The 16,186-nt window shown below is 48.5% G+C and overlaps 1 protein-coding gene across 1 annotated transcript in view; it reads left to right on the top strand.

The window, feature by feature from the left end:
• Positions 1-7,782: 7,782 nt before the first annotated feature.
• The window catches only part of LOC120999335 (oocyte zinc finger protein XlCOF7.1-like), a 49,428-nt gene continuing 41,024 nt past the window's right edge, over positions 7,783-16,186 (top strand). Inside the window, exons 1-4 of the mRNA XM_040430203.1 lie at positions 7,783-7,846; positions 12,629-12,778; positions 12,908-13,087; positions 13,170-13,293. Of these exons, the coding sequence (XP_040286137.1) occupies positions 12,701-12,778; positions 12,908-13,087; positions 13,170-13,293 (382 nt within the window). The 5' untranslated portion in view covers positions 7,783-7,846; positions 12,629-12,700. The remainder of the gene's footprint in view (positions 7,847-12,628; positions 12,779-12,907; positions 13,088-13,169; positions 13,294-16,186) is intronic.

Below are 16,186 nucleotides of genomic sequence, written 5' to 3'. Positions count from 1 at the left end.
ATCATCCAGATAGTGAATGACCGACGAACAACCTGAAACATCAACCACCACCCATTCCAGAAATGAACTAAACGCTTCAAAATATGCGCAGGAAAGCCAACACCCCATAGGTAGACACCTGTCCACATAACCCCCATCCCAAAAACAATCCAACAAATGCATGCTTTCCTCGTGAACCGGTAAAAAGCGGAAAGCCGCTTCAATGTCAACTTTGGCCAACAACGCCCCCCTGCCCCACCGCCTTACCCACTTCACAGCCGTATCAAATGACGTATAGACCGCCGAACACAACTCGGGATCTATACCATCATTGACCGACGCCCCTTTGGGATACGGCCCCCCCGGCGTAACTGAAGGAATCCGGAAACCGCACTTAAACCGCTAGTTAACAGATTGGCCGCCACCCGATTCGGGTACCTACCTAGAAACTCCTGCATCCTTTCCACCCGCACCGGCGTCCGACCCTTTTCCAGCCGCGTCCCCGCCTTTATGTCTTCCCCCCCTAAAACAACGGTTGGCTCCGTGGGGGGCTCCGCACAAAGTACATTCGTGTCTAAACTTGCACTTAGCCCCAAATCTGCAGTTTCCCTCATTGAAAAGGAAACATAATACCTTTGCTGATGCTGCCACCAGCGTTCCCGGTGTAGACCCCCCAAGCTCCCCACGAAAGGGCTGCCCCGTCCTAGTCGGCGCCATCACTTTCAACCAAAGCCTGATATCCTTGTGATCCCACCTAATATCCGGCCTCACCGCCTTGCGTTGTCGGAACTGTTCATCATAGCGGAGCCACCTAACCCCACCGTAAACCCGATACGCCTCACCTATAGCATCCTGGTAACAGAATAACGCGGAACAGAATTCCTGAGACCTCTCACCAATGACGCTCGCCAATATAGCGAAAGCCTGCAGCCAATTGGTAAACGTGCGTGGAATTAACCGATAATGCCGCTTTTCATCCTAATCTTTTTTACCGTCATCCCTCTTACTTCTATCCAAATTAAAACGTTCCAAGGGGAGCAGTAAAAATATTTCCACATATTCCCCTTTCCAAATTTTTTCTTTTACCTCCATCTTCAAATGGGCTCTTAAGGGGCCTTCATAGCACACATAAAACTTTGCCCCGCGCCCTATCGTCTAGCTTGGGACCCTTCTCTTCCCCCCTGGCCTGCGTTTCCACTGATACCGACGGAACTGCGCCCACCACTGACCCCGTCCTCTGACCCAGCCCCCATGCTGGCAACGGCAACCCCCCAAGTCGCCCCGAGACTCGCTAACCAACCCGCCAGTCCCCCCAACAACTGACCTAAACCCCTGCCTAAATCACCCATGACCATCCCAACCCCCGGGGAGTAACCCTGAGCTAAATAGGGGCCCCATAATGTCTCACCAGGCACCGTGGGTGCTGTGACGCCCGCTGCCGCAGGTCTGGACTCCGCATAATCAGAAACTCCAACTGCGCAGCTCCTGGAAGTCGATGGACGCTCATCCTGGAAAGCCTGTGAAACCCTCTGGTCGATGCTGGATGGCCTGACGCGTGGTAACATGGCTCCTGCCACGTGGTGGATGGATCCCTCTTCCTCTTCATCCATTTCTCTGGGCTTGCGCAGGTCTTCCATCTCCACCTGCCCAGCCCGCATACCCAGGACTTGCTGTCCTCACCGAGTGGGCCGCCCGTCGGCCGGAGAACCTGGGCCGACCTACAGATCCTGTTCCTGAATCCACTGCACTTGCTGCAGAGAGAGGGGAGGAGGGGCGTCCAGCTCTGCTCTGGGTCCCACCGCATGACCGGATTCCTCCCGCGGCGGGAGCGCCTCACAGGAGGCAGCGCTGGCACTCTCCGCTGCAGAGGGTCCCTTGAGGGGCTCCTGACTCTGCGCCGGACCCTGGTGGTGCATTCCGGGCTCAGGCGTGCCGGCGGGTGACCCCTCCGCAGCCGGGCAGCCCGATCCATAGGGACAGCTGCTGTAGCCGGTTCCACCAAGCAACCATCGACCTGTTCATGAAGCCAGCCAGGACCCCGCACCTCTGCCTCCTGTCTGAGTCTCTCCAGCAACTCCTCCACAAACATATTCATCGCCGCCATCAATCTCTGTGACATGCGCCCTGCGTCCGTTCGCCTGCCTTCACTTTAAAGATGGCCCCGTCCCCTCGTCTCTCTCTCCTATTCGGCCGTTAGCCATGCCCCCTCCCCGTTACCATAACAAAAAACTCCTCCCTCACCACTGCCTCGTCTCCTTAACCCTTCCTGGGCTATCCCTCACACCCAAACCATCCTCATGATGGCCTTCCCCTATCACTGCGCTCCTAGTCCGGCCTTACTCACTCATCCACGATACCTAGCTTCATGTCCCTGTTTGCAGAGCGGCGCAGGACACCACTCTTGAAGTCATACCAGTGCGACCAGGTGGTCGGTTGGATTGCAGCAGATAATGCTTCCAGTTGGTTAAGCGCCACCCTGTCTTGAACAAAGTCCAGTCTCAGTAGCAAAGAGTCTGGTCAACAGAATCCTCACCCTGATCCTCCTTCCTCCCACCATGGAGAGTCTTGGCAAACAAGTGATCCCACACTCGGATATTCTGAGGAGCTCTTTTCATCGCCATTCCTTGATTTGGGCCTCTCGACAAGCCCACTTGAAGTGGGACATAAGGAAATATTGTGCCCTGATTCCCAAACTCTTGAGCATCCACAGTCACAAGAAGATGACGGTGGGAAACGGAAATTAGTGTTTCACGAGGTGGATGGTGATGATGAGACACAGTTGCCAATAAGTCAACCGCAATTAGTGTCTCAAGAGGCTGATGATGAGGATGAGACACAGTTGTCAATAACTGAGGTTTTTGTTAGGTCAACAAGTCAGGAGGATAACCAAAGTGAGGAAGAGGAGGTGGTGGACGATGAAGTCACTGACCCAACCTGGGAAGGTGGCAAGCCGAGCAAAGACAGCAGTACAGAGGGGGAGCGATCTGCAGATCCACAACAGGCTGGATGAGGCAGTGGGGTGGCAAAAGGGAGAAGGCGGGCCACACCAAACAGGCCTGCAACTGTTCCCCGGAAAACCACCTTGCGGCAATCTCCCTTGCCAAGGGGTAGGTGTCCCGCAGTCTGGCACTTTTTTGAGGAAAGTGCGGACGATAAAAGAATTGTCATTTACAATCTGTGCCGTACCAAAATGAGCAGGGGCATGAACACTAGCAACCTCACCACCACCAGCATGATCGTCCACATGGCATCAAAGCACCCTAATAGGAGGGCCGAACGCCAGGGTTTACAATCAGTGTCTGCAGGTAACACCACTGCCTCCTCTTCCCCTGTGTTACGTGCTGGCCAATCACTAGTCCAAGACGCAGGCCTGGATGTCTCCCGCCATGCACCTGGACCTTTGCAAGCACCATCAGGTAGCACATCCACTTCTGTGTCCCAGCGCAGCGTATAGATGTCTATACCCCAGGCCTTTGAACAAAAGTGAAAATACCCAGCCACCCACCCACAGGCCATAGCACTAAATGCGCACCTTTCCAAATTGCTGGCCCTGGAAATGTTGCCATTTATTCTTGTGGATACTGAGGCTTTCCCCAGCCGCCAATGTTTTTCATGGTGTGCAGTCCCAGCCTTACACCAGCATGTGTCCCGTAACATCACCCGTGCCCTGACCAATGCAGTTATTGGGAAGGTCCACTTAATGACTGACACATGGACAAGTGCTTTTGGCCAAGGACGCTACATTTCGATGGCATTGGTGCTGTCGACCGCAAGGATTGCGGGCCCTACTTCCATCAGGGTTTCCGCCACTACCTACGTTAGTGGCTCCAACCCCCACCTTCTCCTCCACTTCCACCTCTGAATTATCATCTTGCAGCACCAGTCAGACATCAGTCAGTAGCTGTACTGCAGTGCACTGCAGTGGGGAAGCGACAACAGCCCGAGCTTAAACTGATCTGCTTAGGTGACAAACAGCAAACCGCCGCAGAGCTGTGGCAGGGGATAAGGGAGCAGACTGAGCTGTGGCTCTCGCCACTCAACCTAGAACCAGGCATGATTGTATCTGATAATGGCCGTAACTTGGTGGCGGCTTTGGAGCTCGGCAAGCTCACACACATACCATGCCTAGCCCACATGTTCAACCTAGTGGTTCAGCGGTTTCTCAAAACATACCCCAATTTGCCTGAGCTACTGGTGAAGGTGCACCGCGTGTATGTCCATTTCCGCAAGTCATCAAGAGCTTCCACCAGTTTGGCAATGCTGCAGCAGCGCTTTGAATTGCCAGCTCACCGACTGTGAGCACGTGCTGGAACTCCACATTTCACATGTTGGCCAGGCTTTGTGAGCAGCAGAGGGCATTAGTGGAATACCAGCTGCAACATGGTCGTCGCCTTTCCAGTCAGCTTCCGCTCTTCACAAGCGATGAGTGGGCATTGATGTCTGACCTCTGTGAGGTTTTACGCAACTTTGAGGAATCAACACAGATGGTGAGCGGCGATAACACTATTATCAGCGTAACCATCCCACTTCTGTGTCTACTCAAACGCTCACTGCTCACAACGAGGTGGAAATGGGGGAAGACATTACACAGGGTGATAGCCAGACCACCCTCAGTTCGTCTTCTCAGCGCGAATTGGATGATGAGGAGGAGGAGCAGGAGACAGTTGCCTCCACTACAGAGGATAGTACCCATGGAAGTTTTATTCCATCTGTTCAGCGTGGATGGGTAGAAGAGGAGGAAGAGAATGAGGAGATTGAGAGTCATCCTCCTGATGAGTGAAGTAACGGCCAAAGGGTGAGAGAGGCGCTCATAGGGTAAGTAAATCGAGGTACAACAGCTTCCTTCAAAGATCTGGTGGATACGATAGACTCACCTGTTTTGGTTGCACCGGAGTTGAGTGCAACCGTATTGCAGGTGGGCTGTAAGATATAAAAGTCGCAGGTCGGTGCTGCCAGATGCGTCAGGAGACCCCTTGGGGCGAAGGCCTACGCGCCTTTTCCACACGTGCCGCATACAGGACCGTAGCGGTGACACCGCTACACCTATTCCAACTAGGACAAGGACCGCACAGGTACGGACATACGCAATTTTTAAAAGAAACCAGGCAGTATACACCCAGCTGCACATAAAATTAGAATGACACAGACTTGATAAAGGGGCCGTCTAGACCCTGAAACGCGTTGTCTCATAATAAATTTTGATGTATCCTGTACCGGGTTGTGGTAATTGCGCCTTATGATCGTCTATCAGCTGGATCACTTCTTAGTGACAAGCTGAGATACGTTTTCCTATATCCTCCTGATGAGGACAGCAAAGTCTTGTCTGTTGGGACTCTGGCACACATAGCTGACTTTATGTTAGGCTGCCTTTCCCGTGACCCTCGCGTTGTACGCATTTTGGCCAACACTGATTACTGGTTGTTCACCCTTCTCGACCCCCGCTACAAAGATAACTTCTCATCTCTCATTCTTGTGGTGGAGAGGACGAGCAAAATGGTGCAATACCAGAAGGTCCTTGTGGAAAAATTGCTCCAAAAATTTTCAGCTGACAACGCTGGCTGCAGAGTACGTAGTTCTTTGGCCAACCGAGGAGGGGGGACGAGGGGAACACACAGCAGTTCCAACAAGGGCAGGGCAACACTCTCCAAGGCCTGGGACAGTTTTATGACACCCCGCCAGCACCCTCATCCTGATGTGTGGCCTAGTGTCACAAGGAGGAAAAAATTTTGGAAGATGGGGAAGGAGTACGTAGCAGACCGTGTCAGCATCCTCCGTGATCCCTCTGTGCCTTACAACTATTGGGTGTCCAAGCTAGACACGTGGCACGAACTGGCGCTCTGCGCCTTGGAGGTGCTGGCCTGCCCCGCTGCCAGCGTTTTGTCAGAGCTCTTAAAAAATGAACAAGGCCTGGATTGCCCCTGACTTTTCTACTCCACCAGAGGAAAGCGGCTAAACATAAAGGCACTCTAAATGTGGCTTTTATGGTGTATTGAATACACTGCATTCCCATGCACCCCTTCCACCACTAAAAAGGGTATATGGTTCAATCTCTATTTTCTCGTCCTCCTCCATCATATCAACATGCTTATTAGGCTGCTCTTGCTCCTAATGTTTCAGAGGGTCAGCTCAGCAGCAGGCTCTCACCCATAATGTTTTAGAGGGTCACCAGTAGGCCCTCGCCCATATTGTTTTTGAGGGTCACCAGCAGGCCCTCGCCCAAAATATTTTAGAAGGTCACCAGTAGGCACTTGTTCTTAATGTTTTAGAGGGCCACCAGCAGGCCCTCACCCATAATGTTTTAGAGGGTCACCAGCAGGCCCCTTGTTCATAATGATTTTGAGGGTCACCAGCAGGCCCTCGCCCCTAATGTTTTAGATGGTCAGATCAGCAGCAGGCACTCGCCCCTGTTTTAGAGGGTCAGCTCAACAGCAGACCCTCGCCCCTAATGTTTTAGATGGTCAGATCAGCAGCAGGCCCTCGCTCCTAATGTTTTAGATGGTCAAATCAGCAGACCCTTGCTCCAATAGTTTTTGAGGGTCACCAGCAGGCCATCAATAATAATTTTTCAAGGCTGTGTATGATGTCCTCCTTTATGTGTAACAAAGGGTGTATTGGAGTGCCGGTTCCTTGTAAATTTTGTCAGCCCTTTCCCTTAGTGCATAGGCTTTATGAGTGTAGGAGTCCGACTACCTGAACAATTGTACCACAATGTGAATGAGGCCCTCCTTTAAGTGATATACAGGTTGTATCGGAGTGCCTCTTGCTTGTAATTTTTGGCAGCACTTGCACTTTATATACAAGTAAATATATAGGAAAGAATGTTTCCTAACAATTATTCCTCTAAAATCGATTTTATCTTCGGTTTTATGTGTATTATTGTCAGTCTGTAAAAGTGGTGTACTACTCGGACAACATCGTTCCCAGCAGCGACCTGGGAGTCCAAGATGCATCCAGACATCCTCCCCATGTTGTTCCCGAACCATTTCAGTGGTGTTTCCATCAACTTTTGACCTTTTCCTGTAATCCAGACACCTCCCCTCTTCAGAGTAGGGGGTTCCTGGTTTAATGCTCGGGTTCTCCCATTGACTTCCATTGTGCTCGGTATGTATTAGTAGTAGTGGTGGTAGGCCACAGTTGTCCCTGGCTTCAGAAAGGAGCAACATTATCATTAAGGAGAAAGAGGATGAAAAAATTCTGAGGGAAATAATCGCTTTCCTCACCAGATCTCACTCTTTTCCGAAGAGAGAGAGAGAGAGAGAGAGAGAAAGAGAAAGAGACAGCTGCTGCTGGGTGTCTGTCCCTTCTCTAGAACAAATACCATTTACAGATCACAGACTCCTGCAGACTGTGCTTTACCTCTTCCAACAGCAGAGCCTAGAGCCTGACTCCTCCCACACAGGATCACATGGTCATGACATCATCACAGGTCCTTTACCTCCTCCAACAGCACAGCCTAGAGCCTGACTCCTCCCACACAGGATCACATGGTCATGACATCATCACAGGTCCTTTACCTCCTCTAGGAGCACACTCTGAAGCATGACTCCTCCCACACAGGATCACATGGTCATGACATCATCACAGGTCCTTCACCTCCTCCAACAGCACAGCCTAGAGCCTGACTCCTCCCACACAGGATCACATGGTCATGACATCATCACAGGTCCTTTACTTCCTCTAGGAGCACACTCTAAAACATGACTCCGCCCACACAGGATCACATGGTCAAGACATCTTCACAGGTCCTTTACCTCCTCCATCAGCAAAGCTTGGAGACTGACTCCTTCCACACATGATGGTTCAGGTTTAGGTCACCTGGTGACGTAATGTGACTCTGAGATCGGTGGTGGTGATAAGTGAGGTTCAGGTAAGTGTCCTGTGTGTTGGGCTGCGGGGCGTCCTCTCCGTGTTCTGTGCGGTCTCCTGTGCGGGTCAGGATTAGGGACAGGTTTACAGTCAGGGAGGTTTTGTGGAGAACATTAGTTTCTAGAACAACTTGGGGGCGGGGCTCCATCCTCTCAGAAGCCCATACATTCTAGGTGGGTACATGTTGTGTCCAGCAGGGCAGGTAGGTGTGTAGTCACCGCCATTGTCTGTCAGGATTACTGGGGCAGAGGGGGCATTAACCCCTTCACCGCCAGCTCTCTGCTGTAGCGTTGCCTCCTGGTCACTATTCACATCAGGGGTTAAAGGGGTTCTCCGAGCGCAGACCTCCCGGGAGTGTTACCTCTATGCTGTACAGTGTTATAGGGTCATATGTGACTGATTATCTGCTTGTAATCTGCAGCAGAAGAAAACGCAGAAAAGCTGCAAATTAGAGGCAGATTTCATGCTCTGCACCGGACGGGGTTAAATCCGCAGCGGAAATCATCATCCTGCAGATTTATAATCCGCTCCACAGGTCGGTTTCTGCCACGTGTGACTGGGAATTACTAAAAGCTCATTCCCTTTGCTGGTTCTGTACAACGCTGCAGATTTACCGCACAGAAATCCGCAAAGCAAATCTGCGGCTGACCGGTCACGTGTGAACCCCGCCTTAGGCCTCTTTCACACGAGCGTGACGCATTGGCTCTGGATGCGTTCAGTGAAACTCTCACCATTGTGCAAGCAAGGTCAGTCAGTTTTGTCTGCGATTGCGTTCACTTGTTCATTATTTTTTTCCGTGCGGGTGCAATGCGTTTTGATGCGTTTTTCACGTGTGCGATAAAAAACTGAAGCTTTACAAACATCTCTTAGCAACCATCAGTGAAAAACGCATCGCATCCGAACTTGCTTCCGGATGCAATGCGTGTTTCACTGAAGCCCCGTTCATGTCTATGGGGCCTGCGTTGCGTGTAAAATGCAGAATATAGAACATGCTGCGTTTTTCATGGAACGCACAAGTGATGTGTGAAAAAAATGCTCATGTACAAAGACCCTTTGAAATGAATTGGTCAGGATTCAGTGCGGGAAACTCGCTCGTGTGAATGGGGCCTTATACTGCACTGCAGCCCTTATCTATGTGCTATATGGCGGAATTATTTCTATACTGTGCAATGGCTTAGCTTGTTTTTGCACCTGACACATTCTTTCCACTTTTACTGACAGGGCCAGGGGTGATGACATTTTCACTGCCTGGTCCTGTCAAAGTGCAGAGGGGACAGCAGTTGTAGAGAGAGCAGAGCCTCTAGGTGTAAGGGCAACGCCCCTGTTGCTCCTAGAGCAGTGGTTCTCAACCTTTCTAAAGCCGTGACCCCTTAATACAGTTCCTCATGTTGTGGTGACCCCCAACCATTACATTTTCCCATATGAGCCGCTGACGCGGCTGGGTATGACATAGTTATGGGGGATGTGTGGATGACGCTGTGTTGTGGGGGATCTGTGGAGGGCGCTGTGTTGTGGGGGATCTGTGGAGGGCGCTGTGTTGTGGGGGATCTGTGGAGGGCGCTGTGTTGTGGGGGATCTGTGGAGGGCGCTGTGTTGTGGGGGATCTGTGGAGGACACATAGGGCCATGAGGGGGGCCAGCATAAGACATATAGCATCTTATAATAGAAAAAAACGGCTGGCACTCAGTATGTGGTTTCACATCAAACAACTATTTATTATTAATTGACCGCTAATTGAACAGTAAAATACACTTTATCATAAAAACATAATAGTTAAAACAACCCCTAAAAAATAAATAATGTAAAATCCAATATACACTATACTGATTAGGTCACAAATCGCACCAAAATAGAGTCTCTTGGAAACGTGTAATATTCCTTTGCCTTTGGACAGCGTGTATCCAATTCAATGGGTTAGGGATACTGTCTCTTTAAATGAAGAGGTATAGCCAAGTCCACAAGCTGTGTTCGTTGCTGCTGTGGGATATTATCTCCCTCTCTATATTTCACTTCAGCAGTTCTTGCATTAATAAATAATGTAGACTTCAGCAGTTAGATATGTAATCGATTTGCAGGGAAGTTTTTGCTTACCCACACAGACGAATCTCCGGCCGTCTGGTTCAGCCGCTTGTTGTGCTGCTCGTTCTCGGCGTCCCCGCTCTCTGGCGTTTGACACGTGGTATACCAGAGATATCGCGGGACTTGGAAGTTTCAGTCCGAAAATCTTATGAGAGCTGCAGATCGGATGAAAAAATGGAGCGCTCCACTTGTAAGAATTAATTCAAATTTCGTCGTTCATATCCAGAAGCTTGTTGTTGGCAGGGATATAACGCTAAACGCGTTTCGAGGACTTCAATCCTCTTCCTCAGTAGCTATATCCCTGTTGTTGAATCCCCTCCTTTTATATCGTCATAAGCAGTCCACAAAATCTGGGCTGGAATCACTTTTGCTCATAGTGCGGTTTTTGGTGCGTTTCTGGTGCGGTTTTAAAATCGCATATGCGTTTTTTATGGCATCGGAACAGCAACCTCTTAATTAGTATTAATCCATCCAAACACGATTATAATCAAATATAAAATATCGGAAATGGTAAACAATTTATAAAAACATTATACAATATACCTCAGGAGATCAATAATTTATAAATAGATAAGAACTCGATAATACTTTATAACAGACAATAGTTCATAAAAGGGCCTCATCCTCTACATCTTATATTCTTATCTCTCTTGCAATGTTGGTATTATAGAGGATAGCGTGAGTGGCGGCGTGCCACATTGCAAGAGAGATAAGAATATAAGATGTAGAGGATGAGGCCCTTTTATGAACTATTGTCTGTTATAAAGTATTATCGAGTTCTTATCTATTTATAAATTATTGATCTCCTGAGGTATATTGTATAATGTTTTTATAAATTGTTTACCATTTCCGATATTTTATATTTGATTATAATCGTGTTTGGATGGATTAATACTAATTAAGAGGTTGCGGTTCCGATGCCATAAAAAACGCATATGCGATTTTAAAACCGCACCAGAAACGCACCAAAAACCGCACTATGAGCAAAAGTGATTCCAGCCCAGATTTTGTGGACTGCTTATGACGATATAAAAGGAGGGGATTCAACAACAGGGATATAGCTACTGAGGAAGAGGATTGAAGTCCTCGAAACGCGTTTAGCGTTATATCCCTGCCAACAACAAGCTTCTGGATATGATCGACGAAATTTGAATTAATTCTTACAAGTGGAGCGCTCCATTTTTTCATCCGATCTGCAGCTCTCATAAGATTTTCGGACTGAAACTTCCAAGTCCCGCGATATCTCTGGTATACCACGTGTCAAACGCCAGAGAGCGGGGACGCCGAGAACGAGCAGCACAACAAGCGGCTGAACCAGACGGCCGGAGATTCGTCTGTGTGGGTAAGCAAAAACTTCCCTGCAAATCGATTACATATCTAACTGCTGAAGTCTACATTATTTATTAATGCAAGAACTGCTGAAGTGAAATATAGAGAGGGAGATAATATCCCACAGCAGCAACGAACACAGCTTGTGGACTTGGCTATACCTCTTCATTTAAAGAGACAGTATCCCTAACACATTGAATTGGATACACGCTGCCCAAAGGCAAAGGAATATTACACGTTTCCAAGAGACTCTATTTTGGTGCGATTTGTGACCTAATCAGTATAGTGTATATTGGATTTTACATTATTTTTTTTTTAGGGGTTGTTTTAACTATTATGTTTTTATGATAAAGTGTATTTTACTGTTCAATTAGCGGTCAATTAATAATAAATAGTTGTTTGATGTGAAACCACATACTGAGTGCCAGCCGTTTTTTTCTATTTTACGTATCCCTTTTGGACTGATTGAGTGAGCAGTCTTTCGGCTAGAGCACCCCTACCCTATTGAGGAGGGTGGTGAGTTATCCACATACTTCTCAAGTTTTCATATAGCATCTTATGCTGGTCCCCCTCATGGATCTATGTGTCCTAAACTGCGCACATAACTGTCTTTGCGTGTAAAGTATGTTACTCCTGTGTGAAACAATCTCTCTCCTATTTGTAGCGTTATACTACCCTACCTCGTGAGATTTCCCTACCTCCTGACTTCCTGTAACACTGCTAATGACGTGAGGAGGCGTTCCTGAGTTTTGACGATCTGCGGCATGCGCAAACCGACAGTTTATGGAAAATCTCAGCGGAGTTCAGCTTTACACCGGGACACTGCGCATACGCAGGAGAGCCTTAGTAGGGAAATATTACGGCCCAATGCGCAAGCACGGCTAACTCCGGCCAGCGCATGCGCAGTGTCCCGGTGTGAAGCTGAACTCCGCTGAGATTTTCCATAAACTGTCGGTTTGCGCATGCCGCAGATCGTCAAAACTCAGGAACGCCTTCTCACGTCATTAGCAGTGCGACGGGAAGTCAGGAAGTAGGGTAATGTAACGCTACAATCGTGCAGCCCTAATAGGAAGCCTCAGGCGACCCCCCGGAAAGGGCCGATCGACCCCCAAAGGGCTCGCGACCCCTAGGTTGAGAACCGCTGTCCTAGAGGCTCATTTTCATATATTAAAACATTATTTTTCGCACATATGAACATGGGATCAAAACAGATGTCTTCAGCTGCCAAGCGCACATGCCTTTGAACTGAAACATGGAGGAACTGCCTTGATACACGTTATTATCTCCTCCAGTGTTTCCTCTTCTTATCTCCAGTAATTGTATTTTACATGGGATTTTCTAGGATTTTACATCGGTTCATCTTCTTTCCATTCAGGTTCCTACAATATAGGATCCGCTCAGCGTATATCTCCTATATAAGATCATTCTCCTGATTGACCCTTCAAGGATGGATAGGGATGGGGACAAGATGGCAGAGAGTATAATAAATCTCACCCTAGAGATCCTCCTCCGGCTTACTGGAGAGGTGAGAGATTCTGATGATGTCACGTTACATCATCTTCTCTATGTTACTAACAGATGGACATGACTGGAGAGGTGAGGGACTCTGGAGATGTATGGAGTAATATTTATTACTGCGTCTCTCCATAACCAGGAATACACAGTAGTGAAGAAGACCTCTAGTGAGCATTGTCAGGCCCCGGTATCTGAAGGACAGGGAGGAATCCTGAGCCCAATATCCAGGCCGACACCTCACATCCCGATACATGAGAAAGTCAACAGAGAGAAGATCCTAGAGCTCACCAACATGATCCTTGAGCTGCTGACTGGAGAGGTGACATCGCTGGGAATGCCGGGACATTATACAGTAATGCTATGAAGGGATATGGGTGATGACTGTATCATTGTGTTGTCAGGTTCCTATAAGGTGTCAGGATGTCGCCGTCTATTTCTCCATGGAGGAGTCTGAGTATTTAGAGGGACATAAAGATCTGTACAAGAACGTTATAATGGAGGATCACCAGCCCCTCACATCATCAGGTAATAGACATGATTAAGTATACATGTCTTTTCATTATTTATATGTAAGGAATTGATGAGGGGCATAGCTAAAGGCTTATGTCACGATCAGTGTTTGTGTTGGGGAAGGGGGGGGCAACTCCACACTGAACATAGGAGGGAAGGGGAACAGTAACTAATCCGGACAACCCTAATCCGGACCCTGACTACCTATCAATATGAATAGACCTTGAAGGTAGGAATGTTCCTAAGCAGGATACCTAGGCTCTGATTTCCCTATAAGGCCCTGGAATAAGTATAGGACCAGAGACAACCCATTCCTCCCCAGATGGACGAATGGAAGTCTCTGTCTCAGGCCCAGATACAAACAACAGGGAATATAACAAATACAAACAAACATGACGCTTAACTTCTGTAGAGATAAAAGAACAGGAACACCAGAGAGGATCTCAAACCAGTTCAGCCAAACCCAAATGAAGATATCAACCGTATAGTCAGAAGGGTGGGGTCAGACTATAAAGGGTAGAAGTGATGACCACTGAGCAACAGATTAGAAAAGGGAAGTGGTCATTAACCCTATCAACATTGAATCAAGAGAAATCAAGGAGGCTGTTAGATTCCTCCACGCTCAGCCAATACCCTTGATTTCCTGACATCAGTCACCTGAGGGACCATGACAGCTTATGGGTCTTAGTGCAAGAGTTCATCTTGGGTAAAAATTAAAATGGCACCCCCTCCTCCCATGCCAAATTCTTACCTAACCCCTTCCCTCCAGCCCTACTGTTAAATACATACTTGGAAAACAGTACACACAGCGCTACAGAACATACAGGGTAATACAGCACCACATACCTCTTACATCCAGTGATGTCCCCTCTGATGTAGATGTTCTCTTTCCTCATCTTCTCCATTCAGACCAGATGATGATGATTTCTTTCAGTCATTCTTGTCTCTGCAGAGTTTAACAAACAGACATCTTGGTTTCCTACTTTTCCATTCTCCTCCACACATTCTGAACACTCCGTCCTGCCACCCTCAATACTGTGCCTGCTGTGCTTCCTAATACTATACTGCAGAAACAGTCCCCCATTAAAATACTAGTACCACACAGATAGTGCCCCCAACAATAATTACTGGCACACAGTGCCCTAAAAAATAACTGTGCCTAGCAAATAGTGTCTCTCTTACACTAATAGTGTAAACATAACGTCCCTCAAAAGTAATTGTGCTAAGTTGGTACTGTGACATGGTGCCCCCCACAGTAATAGTGCTCTTACTAATAGATATAATTTTCTGCCAGAGTGCACTTAGTTTTCACAGTGCCCCCAATAGTAATAATGCCCATACTAGTAATCATGTTTCCCATAGTCCCAAAGTACTAATACTTCTCCTTATAATATGTGCCCGTACACAAAAACCCCATTAAAATGTGTGCCAGTACAAAAACATCCCATTATAATGTATGCCAGTACATAAATCCCCCTTACCATATTTTCCGCACTATAAGACGCACTTTCCCCCCCAAAAAAAAGTCTGGGTGGGGGGGAAATGGCACTGCGTCTTTTGGGGCGAATACTGCCATTTACACTGATACATTGCCGACCGCGATGCTGCACAGCGCGGCCGGCGGTGTATCAGCAGGGAGGGAGGAGGGGGGGGGGGGGCCGGCATCTGGTGTTGTAATGGAAGCGGGGCCCGGTGCAGTCACTGTATTCTATTACACCGGGCCCCGCTCACTGTAGTATTAATAGGTAACATGTAGGCATGGGCGCTGTTCCTATGCAGCATAGAGAAATCCATGTAGTACGGTACTCACTTGAAACTCCTGTAGGCAGGCCGGGCGGGCGGCGGCAGCGTAACGTCATTCACTACGTCACGCGCCTGCTCCGCCTGCTTCATTCATAAATTAAATGAGATCCATTGCCGCGGACGTTGTTGTATCCCCCAAAAACAGCAGGGTGTCGTCTGCATACATCGCTATTTTGTTATGTACAGTACCGTAACAGAGCCCCTGTACAATAGGAGATTTACACACTGCAGCCGTCAATGGTTCTATCGCCAGTGCGAATAACAACGGCCACAGAGGACACCCTTGTCGGGTACCCCTTTGTAGTTTGAATCTCATGGACACACCCCCATTCGCCTTAATTCTTGCCTTTGGGCTGGAATAAAGGACTTTCACTCAAGCTATGAATCTTTGCCCAAACCCCATATGGTCTAGTGCAGTGATGGTGAACCTTTTAGAGACCGAGTGCCCAAACTGCAACCAAATACCCACTTATTTATCGCAAAGTGCCAACATGGCAATTTAACCTGAATACCAATATAGTATATCTTCCATGTACTTTATCATTTAGCTATAATAGCTCAATAGCCTACATTCAGTGCGCTGCCTGCGCTGTTCATAGTGCGTCCTGTGCTGATGAATGGCAGGAAAAGTCTAAAGCATATTGGTATGCCATAGACTTTTTCCAAGGCGCGGGTGCCCAGAGAGAGGGCTCTGAGTGCCGCCTCTGGCACCCGTGCCATAGGTTCGCCATCACTGGTCTAGTGTCTGCCATAGAAACTGCCACTCCACGCTATCGAAGGCCTTGGCCGCATGTAATGAAAATATGGCCCTATCCTCCTGTGACAGGGTGTCACAATGTTTGGCAGAGAAAGTGCTGGAGGGTGTGTACATTGCACCAAGGTTCCGGCACTTCATGTGTTAAAAGGCTCTAGGAAGGTCTGGTTTTCTTTGTTTCTAGAAGCTTTCTGGGAAAAAGAAAGCCAGTTTAGGGTCCTGGAGCCGGTCAGGGAAGAGTTGGGTGGGTTCCCTGACCACCCGGCGCCAGTCCGGGTTTTACCTGCCTGGGGGGACTGCTCACACAGATGTACTAATTAGGTCAGCAGGCCTGACAGAGGAGCTCTCTCT

The sequence above is a fragment of the Bufo bufo genome, chromosome 4 (assembly GCF_905171765.1).
Source record: "Bufo bufo chromosome 4, aBufBuf1.1, whole genome shotgun sequence".
NCBI lineage: Eukaryota > Metazoa > Chordata > Amphibia > Anura > Bufonidae > Bufo > Bufo bufo.
Note: the sequence above shows the minus strand (reverse complement) of the source record. Positions and strands in the feature narration are given on the sequence as shown.